This window comes from Vigna unguiculata, chromosome 7 (assembly GCF_037176805.1).
Source record: "Vigna unguiculata cultivar grain cowpea cultivar isolate G323 ecotype 2 chromosome 7, ASM3717680v1, whole genome shotgun sequence".
In the NCBI taxonomy this organism is placed as follows: Eukaryota; Viridiplantae; Streptophyta; class Magnoliopsida; order Fabales; family Fabaceae; genus Vigna; species Vigna unguiculata.
In genome coordinates, this window is record NC_140798.1 from 45,064,066 (window position 1) to 45,084,065 (window position 20,000).

Consider the following 20,000-nt stretch of genomic DNA (forward strand, 5'->3'; position numbering starts at 1 on the left):
AGTATATAAATATAAGAGGATTTTGGTTTTTAGTTGAAGATTTTTATTACCTTTAAAATATAATATTTAGAAAATACGATTTGGATGAAATGGTTTTTAGCTAAATTTTCTATAGAAGTATTTCCACGAAAATAAGTAAGAAAATATCTTTCCTAAGAAAAAAATGAAAAAATTACTAAAGAATATTACTTTATTAAATTATAATCCTTAATGTGGTAATTGACTAAAAATGTATTTTCAGGAGTATATCTTTCCAAATAAACAAAATTTAGTCATGCAATTATAATTATTATATCATGATTTTAACGAGTATAAAGTATTTTTTTCCTTCTATAAAACTTCCTCTAGAAGTTTCTATCCCAAAGTAAAAGGAAAAAAAAATGAAATATTCTTATTACACTGTTTTTTAATAATAAATTATTACATACAGTAGGGGAAAAATAATTCTTTTTGTGCAATAATAACTAATTTAAAAATAATATTTAAACTATTTTCCATTTATCACTAAAATACAAGATCTTCCGTCTAAAAGTGAAATCTGCGAAAAAAAAAAACTCATTGAAGTTAAAGAGGATTGGACATGAACTGATACTGTTGGCTTGACTGTATCTTTGTGACCACATTGAGAACAAATCTGACGATGAAGTGTGTAGCCTTGCTGTCAGTGGTAGCGTGCGCCTTCGCGGCGGCGATTTGGGCTGCGAACGGCGATGACAGCCTGGTCCCGCCGCGCAGGGAAGTATACGGCAATGGCCGAATATTCGACATCAGTCATCGGTACCACCCCGAGATGCCGGAATTTGACTCGAAGGATGGTATAGGGCAGTTCCTGTGGCTTCCGAAGAGCATGAAGAACGGCTCCATCGCTAACAACTCCGAAATGAAGCTCCCAACCCACACCGGCACGCACGTAGACTCTCCCGGCCACGTCTTCGACCACTACTTCGACGCTGGCTTTGACGTCGATACGCTCGACTTGGACATCCTCAACGGTCACCTTTCTTTATCATTCCTTTCTTATTCGTATTCTTTTCTTTGATCACATATAATGATTGGATTGGTTGTGGAGACTAAGAGTGAAATGGAATGGATTGAAATATAATAGAATGACATGAATAAGAATGGAATGGAATAAAACTTGTTATCATTCTACTCTTTGGATATCCTATAAGGAAGGAAAAAGATATTTGATTACACTCTTTTCCTTGACTCAGCACTTGGACTAAATACTCTTTTTGAGGACAAAATTGCGAGGTTTCTGGTTCCAAATGGACAATACCTGAAATGTGTAGATCCTAATTGTGTAATAGACTTAAGTTTATAATACATATAATATTCTTACTATCATTTGGTCTAAATGCTGATTGTTTGTGTGCAGGACCTGCTCTGTTAGTCGATGTTCCAAGAGATAGTAATATAACTGGTATTCATTTTTTTCTTCATGTGGCGTATGAGGATTGGACGACATTGGCAACTTTATGGTTTTAGAATTATTTTTGCTCCTATAATGCTATTATCTGATGGAAATGTGTTGTCCTTTTTTAGCTGAAGTTATGAAGTCGTTACATATTCCAAGAGGTGTAATACGTGTTCTCTTCCGAACGTTAAATTCAGACAGGTAACGTCTAAAGGCTAAGCAAGTATTACAATGTTTTGTTAACACTGGGCTATTCAAAAGTTCTGTTATGGTGGTACTTAAAGATTATTAGATTTGAGTAAACAACTTTGAAATGTAATAGTGGCGTTCTTGGAGTTATGTTATGTGTTTACCTCAAATAAGTTTTCGAAGTCTGTGTAACTTTAAATTTTTGTGAGGGAACAGTAATAGTTTTTTTTAATGCCTTTGTCAACAATTTGTTATCTCTTTTTTATTTATTTTAATTTCTTTATATGTGAGACTTGAGTGCGGGCTATTTATATTTTTGTTCATTGTACTTGTGTCAATAACTATATTCTCCTTGATTAAAAAAGCAGAGGTGGATGATAAAGAAAAGAAATATTTAATTATGATTTACAAGTTTGCATAAGATTTGTCCAAGCTATGTTATCATTTCCACAATCTTTGAATTTCATTGCTCATTTGAAATCAAATGTTGAACTGAGCATGTTGAATTATTAGGCGGCTTATGTTTCAGAAGGAATTTGACGCAAGCTATGTAGGATTCACAGTGGATGGAGCCAAATGGCTTGTGGAGAACACTGATATCAAACTTGTAGGTAAGGTATAAGGGTTGCTTGTGACAAACACTGATATCAATCTGTCTTTTCTTGTCATCTCTGAAAAATGAGAACCCACTTCTGGATTGCTAACTGTGATTCACTATTTTTTACTTATTTTTTTTGCATTTTCATTGCATGTTTTTAGCTGAGCATATCTCCCCCAACTTCGTTCTTGTTCAACTTTTCCGCATTTTTTCCCTACTTAATTATGTTGCCTGACATTTATTTTCTGTGGTGTAATGCAGGAATTGATTACCTATCTGTTGCTTCTTATGATTACTTGATTCCATCTCACCTTGTTTTTTTAAAAGACCGGGTAAGAAAAATTTCCTTTTGTGGCGAGGGTTTGTATTTGTTATGTTTCAACGTTGATTACTAATTATACCCTGCCCTTTTTGAGTGAGAGTGAATCTTATCTTGAGGGTCATAGGGTCAAAGTATTTTTCAATCTTTGTATTTGTTTGTTGTGGCTGAAGTGGAATCTTTGACTTTTATTACTTGTGATGTATGTACTATGAACATTATTTGTTCTTTCTACCCCTATTAGTATATCACAATACCAGTTAATCTTTCTCTCGATGTTATAGCTATAATGTGCACTTGTCAAACTGTTAACTGGGAAGTATCTGGCTTTGAAAGCTGACCACTTAAAGACTGTTGGAAGTTTGAGTCATGGCTGTTGATATTCTCTGTGCTGTAATTTTATCAATACGTATAATAAAAATTTCTAAGATCGTGCCACATGGAAATTTATCACAGCTTTGTTTCCTTCTAAAACTAATAATTACCTTATTGTAATTTTACTGCAAAACTAATGATTTATTTGGATGACTTTCTAAAACCTTTTCAGATAATGTTCTAGTTAGTTTAAAACTTATATCAGGCTTATTTGCATTCTGGCCCTAATATTTGTATATACCAGTATAGGTTCCTGGCAAAGGACATCCTAATAAGTATAGTTTTACATAGTACATGTCAATGAGGGCTCTAAAGAGTTACTTAAGTCGTCTTTAATTTTGAAGCATTTTATAGCAGCTAACTCGTAGTATCTTTAGTATTTTATCAAGGTAACATCTTAGCTTGCTCAATGTCTCCATCCATGTCTCTCCCAATTTGAAATTTGATTTGACGTATGCCCATGTTAAAATATTTTACTATTTAGTTTGAAAGATAGTTGTCAACAAGTCAGTAAAACTGTATTTTGACATGCGATTGGTAGTTGTGTCTTCAGATTCCTCTGTAGGAACAAGATTGAATATGTTTCATTTGTTGCTTTTTTCATATGAAATAGAATCAATGTGAACAAGTCCTAACAACTGAATATGCTTCAGGAAGTCATTCTTGTTGAGGGCTTGAAGCTTGATGATGTTCCTGCGGGATTTTATTCAGTGCATTGCTTACCTCTTAGGTTGTCTGGTGCCGAGGGATCTCCAATTCGGTGCATTCTGATTAAGAATTAAGGTACGTGTGAGAGATGGGGGTGTACAAACTTTGGTTTGCATTTTATTTCATTAGGGGAGAGGGGTTTGAAAAGGGCATCTAATAACTATTGCTTGCTGTCTTGGTTTTGATTGAATTCTCACAACAATGATATGTAGATAACTTCATAATACAAACACCAATTTGACATTTTTTATTTCTCAATCTTTTTCTTCTTATCGCCTAATTCACTTGTCAAATTTACATTTCTTTCTCTTCTATTTTTTTCTTTCTAGGTGTCAAATAGTGTTTGGTTGTTCTATTATATATTTTTTTTCTTCTATACAAAAAATTGAATATTATGTTGAAATCGCTGCAGGAAACAGCGTTGTCTCAAGTGCAGGGGGAGGTGCAAATCATCAGGGGTTTATCATGTGAAATGTGAGGGGATGCAACAATCTTAGCGTTATGTTGAATTTGGTGTTCTTTTGTCTGTTACGCTGGAACTGATAAATTCACAGTGGTGCGGTTATGGAGCAAGATAGTAATGAACGTGTTGTGCATCGAGTTTTGTGGCTTAGGTTCACAGTTACTAGATACACGCATAAGACGTTATATTTAGATAATGGCATTATGCTTAATTTTGTTTTCTCTTGTCCCGTATGTTGGAACAGAATAAATTGGCACAGTGGTGTGTATCTTTATATATCAAGATGGTAGCAATAATATTTTTGATCTCTAGGGACTAATGTGTAAACTTGTAACCACGGACAAGCACTGCAATTTGACAGATCTTTTTGAAAAAGAAAAGAAAAGATCATTTACGCAGAGCAATACTTGGTCTCAGTTTCTTATTGGAAATGGCTGCTTGTGGCTCAAATTCAATTGATAGTAAAGGCTACTGTATGTTGATGATGAACTCATATATTTGGCTAGAGCAAGGTATCCACTCGATTGAAAGCATGTTACTGGAATTGGTCCATAGCCAGATTATGTTCACTATGATACTTATTGTTGCAGGATTTCACTACCATGGCTACCCATGCGTTATTCATATCATTTAATTCCCACCCCCATCATCCCTCAGATGTTTCTGTTAGAGTCATTGTTATTTCGGACAGCAGAAGATGTTTTGTTCTTTTATGATTTGGTCTTAATCTACTGTGTACATATGGTGTTTTTCCTTTTTTTGAAGCTGATCACTCTGCGCTTGTGAGATGAAACATTGAGGCCAATGATTCTAAAACACTGTTGAACTGTTTTGTTAATGATTTATTTCTCTACAGAAGATTCTGTAGTTATAGCTGGCGTCCTATGAATTTATAGGAGGTTTTGTATAGATTGATGTGGAAAGTTGTGCTTCATAACCAAGATCTCTCAAGATTTGAACAGATGGATGTAAAAAGGAATAGATGAAAAGAAAAGACAAAAATAGATTGAATTCTAAGTTCTGACAAAGCCTTAGTCAAATTGAAGAAGGATCACTTGATGTTAGTAATTCATTCTAGCTGTGAATCAGGATGCTGTGCCTACTGTTCATGATTAGCTTGTGTTTTTCTATCTCACTACTGCCGTCACCTTAGCTGTCATCATTTCTCATTCTTGAAAACTTGACATTCCATGTGGGAAGCAAGAATTCAACAAAAAATTCTGTAACACTTCAGCTTATAGGTTGACGGTATATCACCTACAATTCTCAAGTTACAAAATCAAGTTGTAAATTAACAACTCCAAATGCAAAAGTTATATATTAATTTTTTTACAGATCGTAAAACTGAAACACTAAAAAAGAAAGCGACCCCAACTCTGGATATTATATCATCTTCATACGATTTTCACATTCATCATTGTCAAGTTGTCTATATGTAAATCTTTGATGTCAAATAAGCTATGTATAAACAATCTAATCATTATCAGGTGAAAGACCCTAGTTATACTCTAAAGTAATCTACCATATTACAGCAATGTTGTATTTGATATCTTAAAGTTTTCACAGCAGTAAAAATTACCATATTCACAGTGAACTGTAAATTAGAGGAACAAAGAAATCAGTCTGGAGAGAAAAACAGGAACAGCAGAACAAGCGAATATGAAAGGTTGATCATGAACTTGAATTCTAGAGTAAAGATTGAGAGAACTATTCCCTATAACAAAGGATTCCTTTTCATGCGTTTGGGAGGAGACACCGAAGAACAAAAGTCGACAAAACTCTATCATATAAAATGAATAACTAGTGAAATAATGTGACATACTCTTTCAGTTTTCAGGTTTAGTTCTTTTATGATTTTCAGCTTTTAAATGATTTACGAAACTAACTAATGGACTTTTAAAAAAAAAAAAAAATTCAGAAATTTCAGGTTTAGTTTCTAATAATTTCCAGCATTGCAATGTTGAACGATAAATTAATGACCTTTTGCACTTACCCACAAATTAAGGTTCACCATAGCACTCTTTTTCATTTCCTAGACCAAAGCTTTTTATACATAGGCTTGGTGGGGTACATCACAAAGTAAACCCACTGACATTGGATTTGACTCCTAACAAGCACACAATTATTGTTTCAATAGTTGGTATAGAGCACCATATTTTTGAAAGTTGATCAACCGAATATCACGGCAAAGATTTTTTTTATTTTTTTTACCAGCAACTATGACAATCTTCCAATTGAAACATTTGTAAAGAAAAACAAAATAATATAGTTCAAGGAACATGAATGAAGTGCTTATGTTAACCTTAATTTGTCGGTAAGAGCAAAAGGTAATTAGTTCATCAAATGGGTTGGTCTTCTATTCAGGGAATCAATAGCCAACAAAATTCGTTGAAGTTACTACAAGGAAATAGTGTTGTCTGTCATCGTTTATGCATGTGCAAAGCAAGAGGAATTCAGTCTTAGAATTGCGTTGAATTTTGTTCTCTTTTGTCTGCTAGGCTGGAACTGATAAATTCACTACAGATAAACATGCTGTTTTTTTACCATAGACAAAGTCTTGCTTTTCAGAGAATACATGATATAACTATAGAGGATACAAGTGTTTGTTACTATTTTAAGTTCTATGAATTCAAAATTTTTAATCAAGTTGTATTCCAATGACATGAAATGTGATCCTTATAATTAAGACGTATCTTAATAGATACATAAATAAAAAGAAAGTTAGATATTTCTAAGATATATAAATCATTTGCACATAGATAAATGATCACTATGATACTTATTGTTGCAGGATTCCACTACCACGGCTACCAATGTGTAATTCAAATCAATCAATTCGCACTCTATAAATCCCTCGATCACTGTTTTATCTTTTTTGAGAGCAGCACAGTAAGAAATATATGTGTATATGAATAAAGTCTTGCAATTAAGTTTGATTCTCCCAGTATGGTAGCAAACAAAATGAAAAAAAAAAAAAACTGTCAGAGAAAGATGTATCACTCAATACGGCTCCTTTTGTTATCCACATAGAAAGATGTAACACTCACTATAACTCCTTTTGTTATCTGCATCGAAAGATGTAGTACTCAATATAACTCCTTTTGTTATCTGCATGTACTATTACACTTTGTCTATTTCGTATCTTGCTCAATACTTCGTTTAAATAGAGAAATTTAAAACAAACAGTTAGATTGCATGTTTAACAAGTTTTTATTTTGAAGTGGGATGTGAGATAACATGATTATGTTTTTAATTGACTTGCTTTATAAACAGAAGTTTCTATTAGAGTTAATCATGTTGGAGAGCAAAAGTGGCTTTTTTTCTTTTTATGAATTGATCTTGATCTACTGTGTACAGAAAGTTTTCACAGGTATTTAGGATCATTATTGTATCTTCATATCTGGCATGCATTTGCAACCTATTACAGATTCTCTTTTTGGGGATGATTATATTTCCTTGAATCTTGGTCGCTGAAAAAACTGCGCTTGTGTGATAAAACATTGAGGCCAATGATTCTCAAAAATATTGAACTGTTTTGTTCATTCACACTCATTACGTGTGCAGCCTTTCTTGCACGTTTTGACATCAAAAGAATATGATTTTTTTTTTCCAGAGATTTGTACAGTTTTTTTCTTTTTTGAAGTTTTATGTGGTGTACTGTTATGGATGATTTAGTAGTCCATTTGTTCTGTTGTAAATTATTGAAATATGAATGAAATTTCTAACACAACCAATCCCATGTAAGTGTTTTGGAATGAATTTCCTTGGGTTGTGTTTGCTAGGAGAAAGAGGCTATTGGATGAAACAAACTTATTCACTTTTCTTTATGTTTATTCATGCCATCAACAATACAATCTATAGACTTACAATTTTCGTCCGTTGTATTTCCAACAGCTATAAATGACTAGTACGTTAACGGCTAGTTTCTTACCACTAGTTATCCACAACTGCTAATACATTTAAGTTTATTAAAAGCCAATAGTGTTGTGGTGCATGAACTAGAGAGCTTGTGGACAGTGTGAAGGCTCATATTTAGAGTTGAATTTAGTGCTGCAACTCTGGTCTGCTATGAATTTGTTGGAGATTCTTCTAAAATTATTATGGAATGTTGGAACAGAAATGTATTTTGACCAAGGATGTAAAAATTAATAGATAGAAAGGACAAGAAAAAACAGATGGAATTCTAAGTTGTAACAAAGCACTAGTCAAATTGAAAAAATGATCATTCTAAATACGTAATTCGCTTCTGGCAGCGATTCAGGACTACTCTACCTACTATTCTGAAATAGCTTGTCCGTCCCTAAGTTGGTGCAGTCACTTTTTGTGTCATCATTCCCTTGAAATCTTGAGATATGCCAAGATGGAAGAAAAAATAGAACACAAATATAAAATTTTGAGTTCTCCAATTTTCACCCAATTGTTTCACAGCTGGGATTTGTGATTTCTGGTGACATAGATGATGCACAACAGCTAAAAATGTACCATGAAAAGAGTCACGGGTTCTATCTTTCTGTGATGCATTGAGCCATGTGGGTCGAGTAACACGACCTGCAGGCCATAGTAGTATATGAAGTGACAACCCCCAAGCAAATGCCTCATAACTCACTGGACCATATCTTAACTCATCCACATTCTCCTATTCTCTTCTCATCATACAAATATCTGGTTTTGAATTTTACACGGATCAAAAATACCTGTCTTGTTAAGTTTCTACGTTATACCAGTTTTTTTACTGTTTGGTTTGCATCTAGAGTTTTTCCATTGTAAAAAAGGAAAGACAAATCATACACTAACATGATGTGATTGTCTAATGTTCAAACACACGATAAGAAAACTTTTACTATGCGCAGACACAGAAGAGTTTTGTGTTCTCCGAGGGGGTGTTTTCCTAGATCAAGCAAACACGTTGTACTTAATCAATGATTAGATTTCCAAAAAAATGAGATGCATTACAATTTAGACATACAAAACAAGACTAATTGTTTGATCTGTCGAAGGTGCTGTTGCATATATTTTTTCTCATGTGTAAGAAAAAAATAAAAGAATAGAAACAACGTTCTCTGTTGGAGATAGTTTGCTGCGTGACAATTACTACGGTAGGATTTTGACTTTTCACTATCTACGTACACAACACATGCTGCATGCTTTGTTTTGTGTATTTGTTGGCGTCCTCTACTTGTCGCTTTATACCCACAGTGTTTTGTACCAGGAACAAAGACTTAAGGTGATGATTACCCCAGATAAGGCCATATTTAGGGTATTCATCATTTATCAGCATTCACTTGTCACCTAGCATATGTTCACTGTTAGATAGTGTTTAAAGCTTTGAAAACTTAACTTGTGATAGTGCTAGGGTCACTCCTGTCTGTCACAAGATACCCAAATCTTTGTCTGATGAGGCAGACATGCTTGCAGAATGGCAGCCAAGTTTCACAGATTTGGGACACAAGCCATGCTGGGGTTCATAGCTGGCCCCTAAAACATCAAAAACTTCTCTTGTCCTTTTCTTCTGACCTTGTAAAGGAACCCTTGAAGGGATCCATATCCTCCTTGCTTAACAATAAATCTTGCCTTGTTAGAAGAGAGGGAAAGAGATTTAACCTTGTTTCTTTGAATTGGACCACCTAAACGCACCACTGTTTCAGCCTTTTTGTTTTGGCATTCAATGCTACTTGTCTACTTCTCCTTTATAAACGTTTTCTTTTCCATATAAGACATTGCATCAATTTGGTGGGGTACCCCCTTAAGGCGCCAAGAAGATTATTTTCGACTTCCTGCTATGAGCTTCTAAACCAGTAACCTCAAACCCTTTCCTCAATTTATTGATCTTCTGGACTTGGTGACTGTAAGTAGGTAATGAAACCAAACACTCATAAAAGAACTTGTTCTCAGTTCATTTAATATTTCCGACTCAGTAAAATCTCTTATTTATTACCCTATTCCAGCTCATCAACGCATGTTTATCTATTTCCTGAAGGGACTGCCACCATCAATCACATTGTTGCTCTTCCTCAGACCACCAATCCTGGATGCAAATTTATAACATTGCAAGAATGCCATCCAAATAAAACAGAGAAAATAAAAAAAGAGAAGAAACTCATCAGAAAGGTTGTAGCTTTCAGAACTGCAGAAAATCCAAAGATTTTCCCCTCTTAATACATTTCCAATGCTAAGAAAGCTTAATCTAAATTGTTTGGAGTTTGGACCACAATGTTCTGACTATGGTGTTCATTTTAATATAAGAAATAGCGATGTACATAAGGTTTGTACAAATTTATATACGTGTGGCATAATGAATTTTACTCGTACAAGTTCAGGATAACATGGCCAAATCTAATTATGTTTCTTGTGTTGGCATTTTTGTCTCTGCCTGAGAAGATGGTGGCCAGTTAGTATAGGATCGTTTCCTAGCACATTGGATGCCGATTGCTGGTAGCAAACATTAACTGTAACAATTAAAAAAGGAACGTTGTGATAATAATTTGGTTCACGCATTAGGTGTGGAAATGCTAGTTGACAGAGGTTTGGGGGCTACATTTCTGATCCATTGGGGCCATTCACAACAGTGATGCATCACCTGCTTCGAATCCATTGGTATTTGGGACCATATGAATCTTGGATAGTTCCTTCAGAGTTTCAGAAGCAAACATCAACACCTTCGTTGTTTAGAATGTTAATTTCTCCGTGCCATCACCAACTTTACACCCAGTTGAAAACATTACGGTGTCAAACAAACTCAAGGAATCACAATTCTTTTCTGCTTTCAGATCCATCTTTGACCTCTCTCTATTAACTAACAGCCGAAATCTTACCATAAAAACTTCATTTTTAGGGTAAATGACCAATTAGGCTGTTCCTTGAATACTATAGTTAAATGGAAAGGACAACTTACAGTGTACTGTGTAAATTTTGTCCTTATCATTTTGTGTCAAATTTGTTTTTAGAATTATAAGTTAATTTGTGCAAATCTTACTCTAGTAAAAAATAATCACTATGAAGTATTCATCTAAATATTTAACAAACACAGATATCCAAAACTCATATTTTGGTAATAGGAACTTAACTTTTGTTCTCATACTGATATTTTTACCCGTGCATTTTGAAAATTATAATATATTTATTTTATTAACTTGAATTCATAAGAAATATAGTTATAATTTAATATAAAAATGTTTTATTTTATAGAATTAAATAACAATATAATTCATAATAAATATTTTGTTAATTTATTTTCTTTCTCATCCTTACCCTGATGCTGAAACCTGGAAACTTGTGATGAATTGTTTATTATTTTATAAGGCGATTGCAATAACTTTCAGAATGGTGTGCAGGAAATTACACCGTCAACAAAAAGATTGGTGAAGATTTCCATTGAGAGGCAGGTAAACACATGAATTTCAAAACTTCAAATCTTTGAGGAATATACTTCTTTAAAATGTTGACTTAATTCTTTTGGTTGATTTAGCACATAACAGACAAACTAATAGCTCAATGATGTGACATATTACCTTATTATGGAGTGAATTACTTCTCCCTACCCTAATTGTCTTTGCTGTGGAACAGTCAAACTCTTTCCTGTTTCATATGCTTTGGTGAAAAAGAAAAAAACAAGTTTTGAAATCATTTTTTTTAGTGAAAAACCTAAAATACAGTAATTCATGATGATGCAGAACTGTAATCATTTTGTTGTATCATGCATGGCATGTGTTAGAATGCAATCCATCAACTATAAATCCTACATGAGCATTACTTCTCTGTTGGAGAAATCTCTGGACATTGAAAATGAATTTTTTTATTGGACATGGTGAAACTGTAAGATAAAGTAAGTAGTAGCACTAAAAATGAATCGCCATTAATTGCTGTTGTGATATTTTGATTTTGCTTGTAACAAATAGCAGCTGCCATTATTAAAGGTTGGAGTTTAATAATTTGTAGCATTCTGGGATGGTTTACAGAAAGAATAGTGAGCAGCTTCAACTTTCCAGAAGTAGATACGGCTGTATGTAGCTATGAAGTGGCTATTTTATCAAAGATCGAAGAGAGTATGTTTTATTGTGCAGCCTAAGCAGTGTGTTTCTGTGTACTCTAGAAAAATGTTTGTGGGGTCCACAAGCATATATATGGCCCTCTTTTGTTGTTCTTTTAGACTTTACAGCTGTAAGCATGAAAAGAGCAGAGGAAAATTACACTGAGGAGTTTTAGCCAAAATCTGTATTCATTTGAATTTATTAAGCAATGACAAACACAGATGAGACTAGGTCAAAAGAGAAAGTTCAAAATCACCAAGCTATCATATTATTCTACAATTATTGGGGTGGGGGCACACCTTACTGATCTCACAACCTTTGGTTCTTCCTTAGGACTAAGGCTGTTTCCTTTTGGAAAAACATTTTCCCCTCTTCAATTTTTCTCCCTCTGTCTCATGAAGTCATCATCACTACCATCTAGTACTATCTTTAAACTGCTAAACTTAAAGTTGAGAAAAATATTAACAGAACCAGAGACAATCTTCCTACAAAATCAGATTTTGTCCCCCATAATAAAATCCACCACCTTTATGCATTGGATCATAATTTACAATTAATGGGTTGTTTTGTCAAAGCCACCAAGAAACCAAAACCATTATATCTGTATGTATATGTATATGTATGTACTACTTTTCTTGTTTGCCACTCACACTCCATCTCATGGAGACAAACAAATATGGCTCTCTATGCCTTTAAACTACTCCAACAAAAACTGTTCTAAAATACTACTAAACCATTCCATCATCTTCACATACCTAGCGTTATTACATACACAACTTTATAGAAATAATTTGTGTTATACACGTGAAAAAAGCAGAATGAACTTTATTTTTGTTTTCACACGAGAACAAAGACAAAAATAAAAAAATAAACAATTGCAAAGAGAACAACCTAAAGGTGAAGCATGCACTATAGTGAATCCACTAGAATGATCATTATGAATCTTTGCATTCATAAAAGAAAAAGGGGTAGGAAGAAAAACAGAAAAGAAAAAAAAAATCTCCACGCAACTTAGAGAAAGGGAAGGTCTACGGAATGTTATCCACATGGGGTATGCCACCTTTCTTGTTTCTGTAAAAAGGGTGTGTGCACTTAATCATAGTTAGTCTAATCCAACTAACGACTAACAAAGCAAGGTTTTGCACAGGTGTTGAAAAGTTAATCCTGTGTATCCCACTACGTTGAATTAGTTGCAAAAGTGTCTCCCCGTATTCTTCGCTGTGTTCTTGGCTTGTCTCATTAGTGCTATAATCGACATGATTAATCGATTCTAAGACTGCAAAATGCATGATAAGTTGCCGTGCAAATACACCAGATAATTGAACAGATAGTGTGACAACTAATAACAGCTAGCTAAAACCAGCAAAAACTAATTTCAAGTGAGTTTTGTAACTTTATATACATGTATGCATGCAGACTTTGCTTTCAAATTATACATCGCTGAGATCATCAAGATATGCTATCTATTCACATCGATCACATCAGAATGAAATTGACACAAGTTGTATTCTTACAAATTGTGTATATTATTCGACAAAAAAGAGAAAGCAGAGCTTGGATACCATAATAAGCAATCTGTGAAAAGTTGTAATATTATAATTAGAGTTAGAATAAGACATTTTGAAGTGGTGATCACGTTTGAGAGAATTTGAATTTAATTGAGTAAAGTAAAGCAACGCTAGAATCTAAATTATATTGCGCTGGATTGGCAGAGATGCACAGGAGCTGACCAGAGGCTATAAGTCATGTAAACCAAAATAAATTAAGATAGCATGTTCGTCCTTACATGCCTCTAAGATTGTGCAGAAGGAAGAGAATGCAATAAATATTGTTGCACAGTGACAACACTCCTTTGAAGTTTCCAACTAAAAGGTTCCAAGGTACGAAATGCTTATTTAATGCTCTCTTACTCTAATAATCCACGGAATAATGACATGCAAAGGCAACAAAATGTATAATTAAGTAGGGACATATGAAACCAAGAGCCCTATAGCTAGGCCTGATGAATAATGAACAGTAGCAGCAGTAGAAGAAGTTTAGTGTTTTGAGTAAGTAGGGGTTAGGTTGTGGTTGAATATTATAAGACCAAGGCTTTGGCCCTTGTTACGAGGTCAAAAGACTGAATCCCCCAATGAAGAAGCCCGCACCCTCCCCTATGACCAAAAACCCCACTGGCCGACAAACTACTTCTCCCTTCACATGCAAACAAACCCTCTTCTTAATCTGTCCAAAAAACCCTTCTTATTTTGTTCTGTCTCAATGGTTTTTTCTTACCAAACTACTTAATGAGATAACAGAACATATGGTAAAAAACTCAGCTTGGACCATTTTCTGAATCTTATCCATCATCTTTCTATCGTGTAATGTAACCATTCAAAATTCAAGCACACACAGGGAAGCGAATAAGAGCATATACACATGAACAAAATTGTTCCCAATTTATTATAGAAAATATGATATAAATATGTCCAAATTTGGTATGGTCTATATGAGACCCATTGAACAAAAAAAGTGCTTGAAATATATATTATAGAGAGCTGATGATAGTCACCATCCTTCATTGCCAACTTTGTCCTCCTCTTCTTCCCTCAGAGACCACTCCTTCCTCTTCGTGTGATGTAGACAATTGTGGGACATTGTTGGAAATGAAGAGATACACATAGAGGGGAAGGCACTATAGTTTAGCAAGATATGCATGGAAAGATTAATTACCACAGTAAATAAATATAAGACGTTTTTTTTTTATTTTGGTTTTGAAAGAAAGAGAGAAAAAGGGTATCAAGGAGAGGTGCCAACAATTCCGACAATGACCCGATTAAGTGGTGACAATTTCATTTGTTGTCCTTGGGTTCTGCTCTTCTTGAACAGAGGCTCTGGTGATGAATACAGTGATGACCCCACTGCCCACGAATCGTTGGAACCATCAGAACCAAATGCAGCATCAATTACGCCACTTGGGCTGTCTGGAATTTCCTCATACTTGCGCTTGTAAATGTTGTTGTTATGACCATAAATATTGGCATTTGAGCGTTGGAGAATAGCATTATAACACTCATCTACTTTCTCCTGTTAAAATGCACAGTAACTAGTATCAAATAACGTGCTTATCATGTGCATTAATGACACTGTCGGCTTTTATTTACTCTTAATCTAACATGTTCATGCAAATCGTGTTCTTAATCGTAATCATAAACAAATATTATCACTTGGACAAACCTTGCTAATTTTGAGAACACTCAGAAGCTGATTTTTGTATTCCATCCCACCACTGTGTTCAATCTGGTCTATTACATGCAGCATTGTTGCAGTGGCCAGAACAGAAGGAAGGCACCCAACAAATCTCGAATCTACACATAAGAAAACACAGAGATACAAAATGATGAGAAAATCAGCACAATAACATCTTCATTCATTCTTTGTACTGATGGAAAAGTTAAGAGTCTTAAGTCAACTCAATAATGGTATCTGAAATAGTGAGGACTATAGTCATTATTCTTAAATGCTTACCCAAAAGCACAGACAGAAGGAGATGCTCGCAGCGCCTGAGAAACTCCCAGTGAAGATGAGTTCTCAATCCAAGCCTTCTTATGATGTGATCTAGAAAGGAAAGTGGGGTCACGGGATGCATCTTCCATTTGAGGGTGGACAGCACCAGCAGCTCCATTCTCTGAATAGTCTTTGCCTCAAACACATACTTTGTGTCCTGCACCTGAAAACATAACATCATTAACAAACACGCATGAGACATCAACCTAAGACGAACAATTAAAAAAAAAAAACACTCAGATGAAACAAAGGTTTGTGATGAAGCTACCTGAAGGTCTAAGAGAAGAGGCACTTGAGTTTCTTCAACTTTTGCAGCCAAAGAGATGCAAGTGACAGCCACGAGCTGGATCATCCAAGGCTTCTCCCTTTGAAAATGGAAGCTTAGAAGGAACCTATCCAGATAAGTAACGGCCAGTGTTGCAGTGAGAGCAGAGAATCCATAGTGAGCATTGACTTTGAGCATCCATTCCACCGCCTCACGACGAGGCTGAGAGAAAGAAGGGTCCAAATGCACATTATTCTTAGTACTGTCACAAGCATCATTATTGTTATTATTAGCATCAGTGTTGAGATTGTTATAGCCGTAAACTTGTTGATGCTGAAGCTTCTCTTTGGAAAAGAGAGTGTTTAGTTCCTGGTCTTCCCAGAAGAAGTCTTGCTCCAACAAGAGCAGAGGGAAAAGAGTGTCGTGCATTCCACGTGCCTCACTGTTTGTGACATCACTCTCTTCATCTTCTTCTTCCTCTTCCCACTTTGCTTCATCACAGTAAAGGGCATCAAGAACAGATGAGACATTCTCGTTATGTTGTAGTTGGTGATTGTGGTTGTGGATTGCCATCTTCTTCAGTGAAGAAGAGGGTGTGTAGTCCTTTGTTCATTATAAAAAGAAAACACTCATTCTCACACCCATGACTCCCTTTTTGGATTTCTCACTCTCTCTTTTCTCAGTGAGTGAAGAAGTGAGAGTAGATGAAAGCAGAGAAAGAAGAAAAGTGGTAGGGTGTGGAGAAAGGTGAAAGGGAGAGATTGATTCTTCTTCAACTTAGTGGGTTTCAGGCTTGTCTTTTATACACACATTTATTATTATTAAAAAAAAAATGGCAATATTAATAGATGATTATGCTTTCGGTGTTCTTGTTTAGTTGGCGGCCAGAATTACATAAATCTAACGGCACACACCCCAAGCTGGACCCATCACACCAACTTCTTATACTGCCAATTTAATTTTCCACATTTTTATTTGCCCTCTCATTCAATTTCCTCATGCAACACTAATCCACTTATTAATCAATTAGTTTTTTTTTTAGTTAACAATGATTTCACTTATTATCAAGATACTTCCTTAGTTAACAATGATTTTAGTTAACATAATATCAATATAATCTTTTATGTCAGTCAACCAACTCAGTTATGGAGGATAATTAAGAATTTTCTAATTAATTAGGCAAATGTAGTGAGTGTTTAAATGAATAATGCAAATCAATCAAATATTGTAAATGAGTAGAAACTGAAGGCAAAAAAGAATGAGAAATAGTCATTTTGGTAAATTAGGTGTATGATAGAGTTTAGAAGTTATTGTCCCCTTGGCATTTATAAGGTTGTATAAGTAGTTAACTCTACTAAACCTATCTATCAGCCTAATTTCATAAACCTCTGGTTTCTTGTAAGTAGTGTTTCACCATTGGGAAAGTAAGGTGCTTTAAATCCAAGATAGTGGTTTCGTGAATTTAAATCCTAAAAAAATATATGTACTTAACATAGCATCGAATTTATCATCATCGGTGCACAGGAAGAAGAAGAGAAAGAATAGACAAAATGCAAACACAAAAAACTCGTTTTTTCAGAATTGATTTCATGTGTTTCGGAAAACTTTCGAAACATATTTTTATGTATTTTGATTTTCTTTCAAAACACATTTAATGTAAAAAAGTATTCTAAAAAATTTATTCTGAAAAATATTCTATACATTCTGAAAATTTTATTCACGAAATCTTATTCTGAAAATCGAGTCTCTTTTATATTATATATTTCTCTTAAAGTGTGCAATGATATTTACTTATATCTTTATTGTTGTAATTGAGTTATTATTATTGTGGTTACAATTATCTAAGTTGATCACCAAATAAATTCTGATACTATTGTCAAGATTAGTAGAATTTTGAAAATATGAGAAATATAAGATATATGACGTGAAAAAAAACTTGTTATATTTATTTTATTTACATATTATGTGTATACATGGCACAATGTAATAGAATATAAAATATTTGTAATATTCTCCTAAATCTAAATAATACCTAATGGATATTTTATTTTTAAATAAAAGATATTTCTAAAATTGAAATTTTTCTTAAAAATCAATTTAATACAATTGACAAATCTAATTAACAAAATATTTATGAGTTTTAATTGTTTTGACATATAATATACTATTCTTTAAAAACATTAAGATAAAAAAATGTAATTTAATAAGAGAAAAATATTTCATAATTTTTTTTTTCAATAGTGACTATTGAAAATATTATTATTCAATGACTAATAATTAATATTTATAATAGAAGTGAATTCTTCTAATTTCAAGTTTTAATTTAGATTTAAATTTATATAGTTTAAACTCTGTTTATATCTATGTTTGTGATAAAGAGGGAAAATGACAATTGAGACTTCAAAAAAATAATAAACATGAGATAAATTGTTGTCATTTATTAGTCTAATTAAATCTACAACGTAAAAGAGAGTGAAAATTAGATCATAAATATATTTTGTACTATTCTATTATAAACAAGAGATAACAAATGATAAGACGAGGCACAATAAATATAAAATTACAAAAAAAAAAATCAGATAAAAAAAAGAGAGAAAGACATTGAGGGATGAAATTAATTTTTTCCTCAATATTTACCATTAGAATTTACCGGATTTTTAATTATTAGAACATTTGATTTGTCAATGGTACAATTTTGTGTTAAAAATATCTATCGTTATCCAGAACAACATACATTCTCCTCAAATTACCAACTTATTACATACAGCGTACTGGGTGGAGCCCAGGAAACGGACAAAAATTATATCGATAAGCCCAATATTCACCACAAAAGACTGGGTATAGATTTTATGAGAGTGCAGAAAAAAAAAATAATGAGAAAGATGTGCCTTGTAATTTTGGTCATGCAAAACCACCTCTAATTACATTAAAATTTTATAATAAGGCAACGCAATTAAATTCTTATGTTTAAATCATTTTAAATTTAATAAAGTTTTTTTTCTTCATATTTAATATATGTAAACAACACATTCCTATACTATAATCTTAATTAAGAAAAAAAAAAAACTAAATAAAATCAGTTTAGCCGTTCAGCAATTTGTTCTGTTCTGCACAAACTTCACAACTATGAATCAAATCTATAATATACATAAACTTTTAGTAGAAAGTAAGCTAAAACTAAAATTATAATAAAGATTTATAAACATAAAATTAGGTTTCAGATTTTAAAAGAATCATGATATAAGAATATTTTAATCATTAAAGATTTGTATGCACAAAAATGAAATTTAATTTAGAAATAACAATTTGTATGCATTAAAGATTTCTAACTGCCCTCCTTCCTTGAACTTGTCAGCATTTGTACCTAAGAAGTATCAAGGAAAAAGGAGTTTTATTATTTTATAGAAGAAAAATGATAATTTAATAAAACAAATTTAATAAATTTTGTCAAATTATCTGTTTAGATAAAAAAAATACTACTTTATTATGTCATTTTAGTTAAAAAATAAAAAAATAATTTATTTTAATTTTATTTATGAAAATTTTATCAAATTTGTCAAAAAATAATTGTTACAAAATAATTTTTCTTTATGAAGGTTAAGATAATTTTATTATGATTGAAGCAAGCAAACACATTGTTTGGTGGTGTTGGCAAAGCTTCTGCAAGGAAATGGATGCGAGAATACTTGAAAATTTGATGAGAGATGTTGTTGCTGGATAGTATGTCCTTGCTTGGAGCTCAAACTCCTCTACACATTTGTTGGTCCATAAAAATAACATGAAAATTTTCATATCACCTAGAATAATTTAAGAATGAATGTTATTTACTATATAATAAATTTGAAGTTCATAATGTATTATATATGAATTAATAATATAATAGTTCTAAATTCCTATTTTTTGGAATGGAAACTTAAATTTAATAAATATTGTATTATTTATTCACGTGTTATTTATTCATTTATAAGTATTTAAATTGATTTTAAATATATAAAAATTATTTTAATTATTAAAAATATATGGAAATATGATTTATAATGTATTATTATATTTATTAAATAAATTTAAGTATTCATTTATAAAAAGAGTAAAT

General features: G+C 32.9%; 2 protein-coding genes across 2 annotated transcripts; one reads left to right on the forward strand and one right to left on the reverse strand.

The window, feature by feature from the left end:
* The first annotated feature begins 545 nt into the window (after nt 1-545).
* On the forward strand, nt 546-4,473 carry LOC114190077 (cyclase-like protein 2). Its single transcript, XM_028078842.2, has 7 exons — nt 546-992; nt 1,379-1,423; nt 1,546-1,618; nt 2,120-2,217; nt 2,466-2,536; nt 3,552-3,681; nt 4,019-4,473. The coding sequence occupies exons 1-6, from the start codon at nt 641-643 to the stop codon at nt 3,678-3,680; spliced, it is 768 nt and encodes a 255-aa protein (XP_027934643.1). The 5' UTR covers nt 546-640; the 3' UTR covers nt 3,681; nt 4,019-4,473.
* A 10,036-nt stretch (nt 4,474-14,509) lies between these two features.
* Nucleotides 14,510-16,682, reverse strand: CYCD3;1 (CYCLIN D3;1). Its single transcript, XM_028078235.2, has 4 exons — nt 15,911-16,682; nt 15,604-15,805; nt 15,313-15,443; nt 14,510-15,162 (listed from the first exon to the last, which is right to left on the reverse strand). The coding sequence occupies exons 1-4, from the start codon at nt 16,478-16,480 to the stop codon at nt 14,875-14,877; spliced, it is 1,191 nt and encodes a 396-aa protein (XP_027934036.1). The 5' UTR covers nt 16,481-16,682; the 3' UTR covers nt 14,510-14,874.
* Between the last annotated feature and the right edge of the window lie 3,318 nt (nt 16,683-20,000).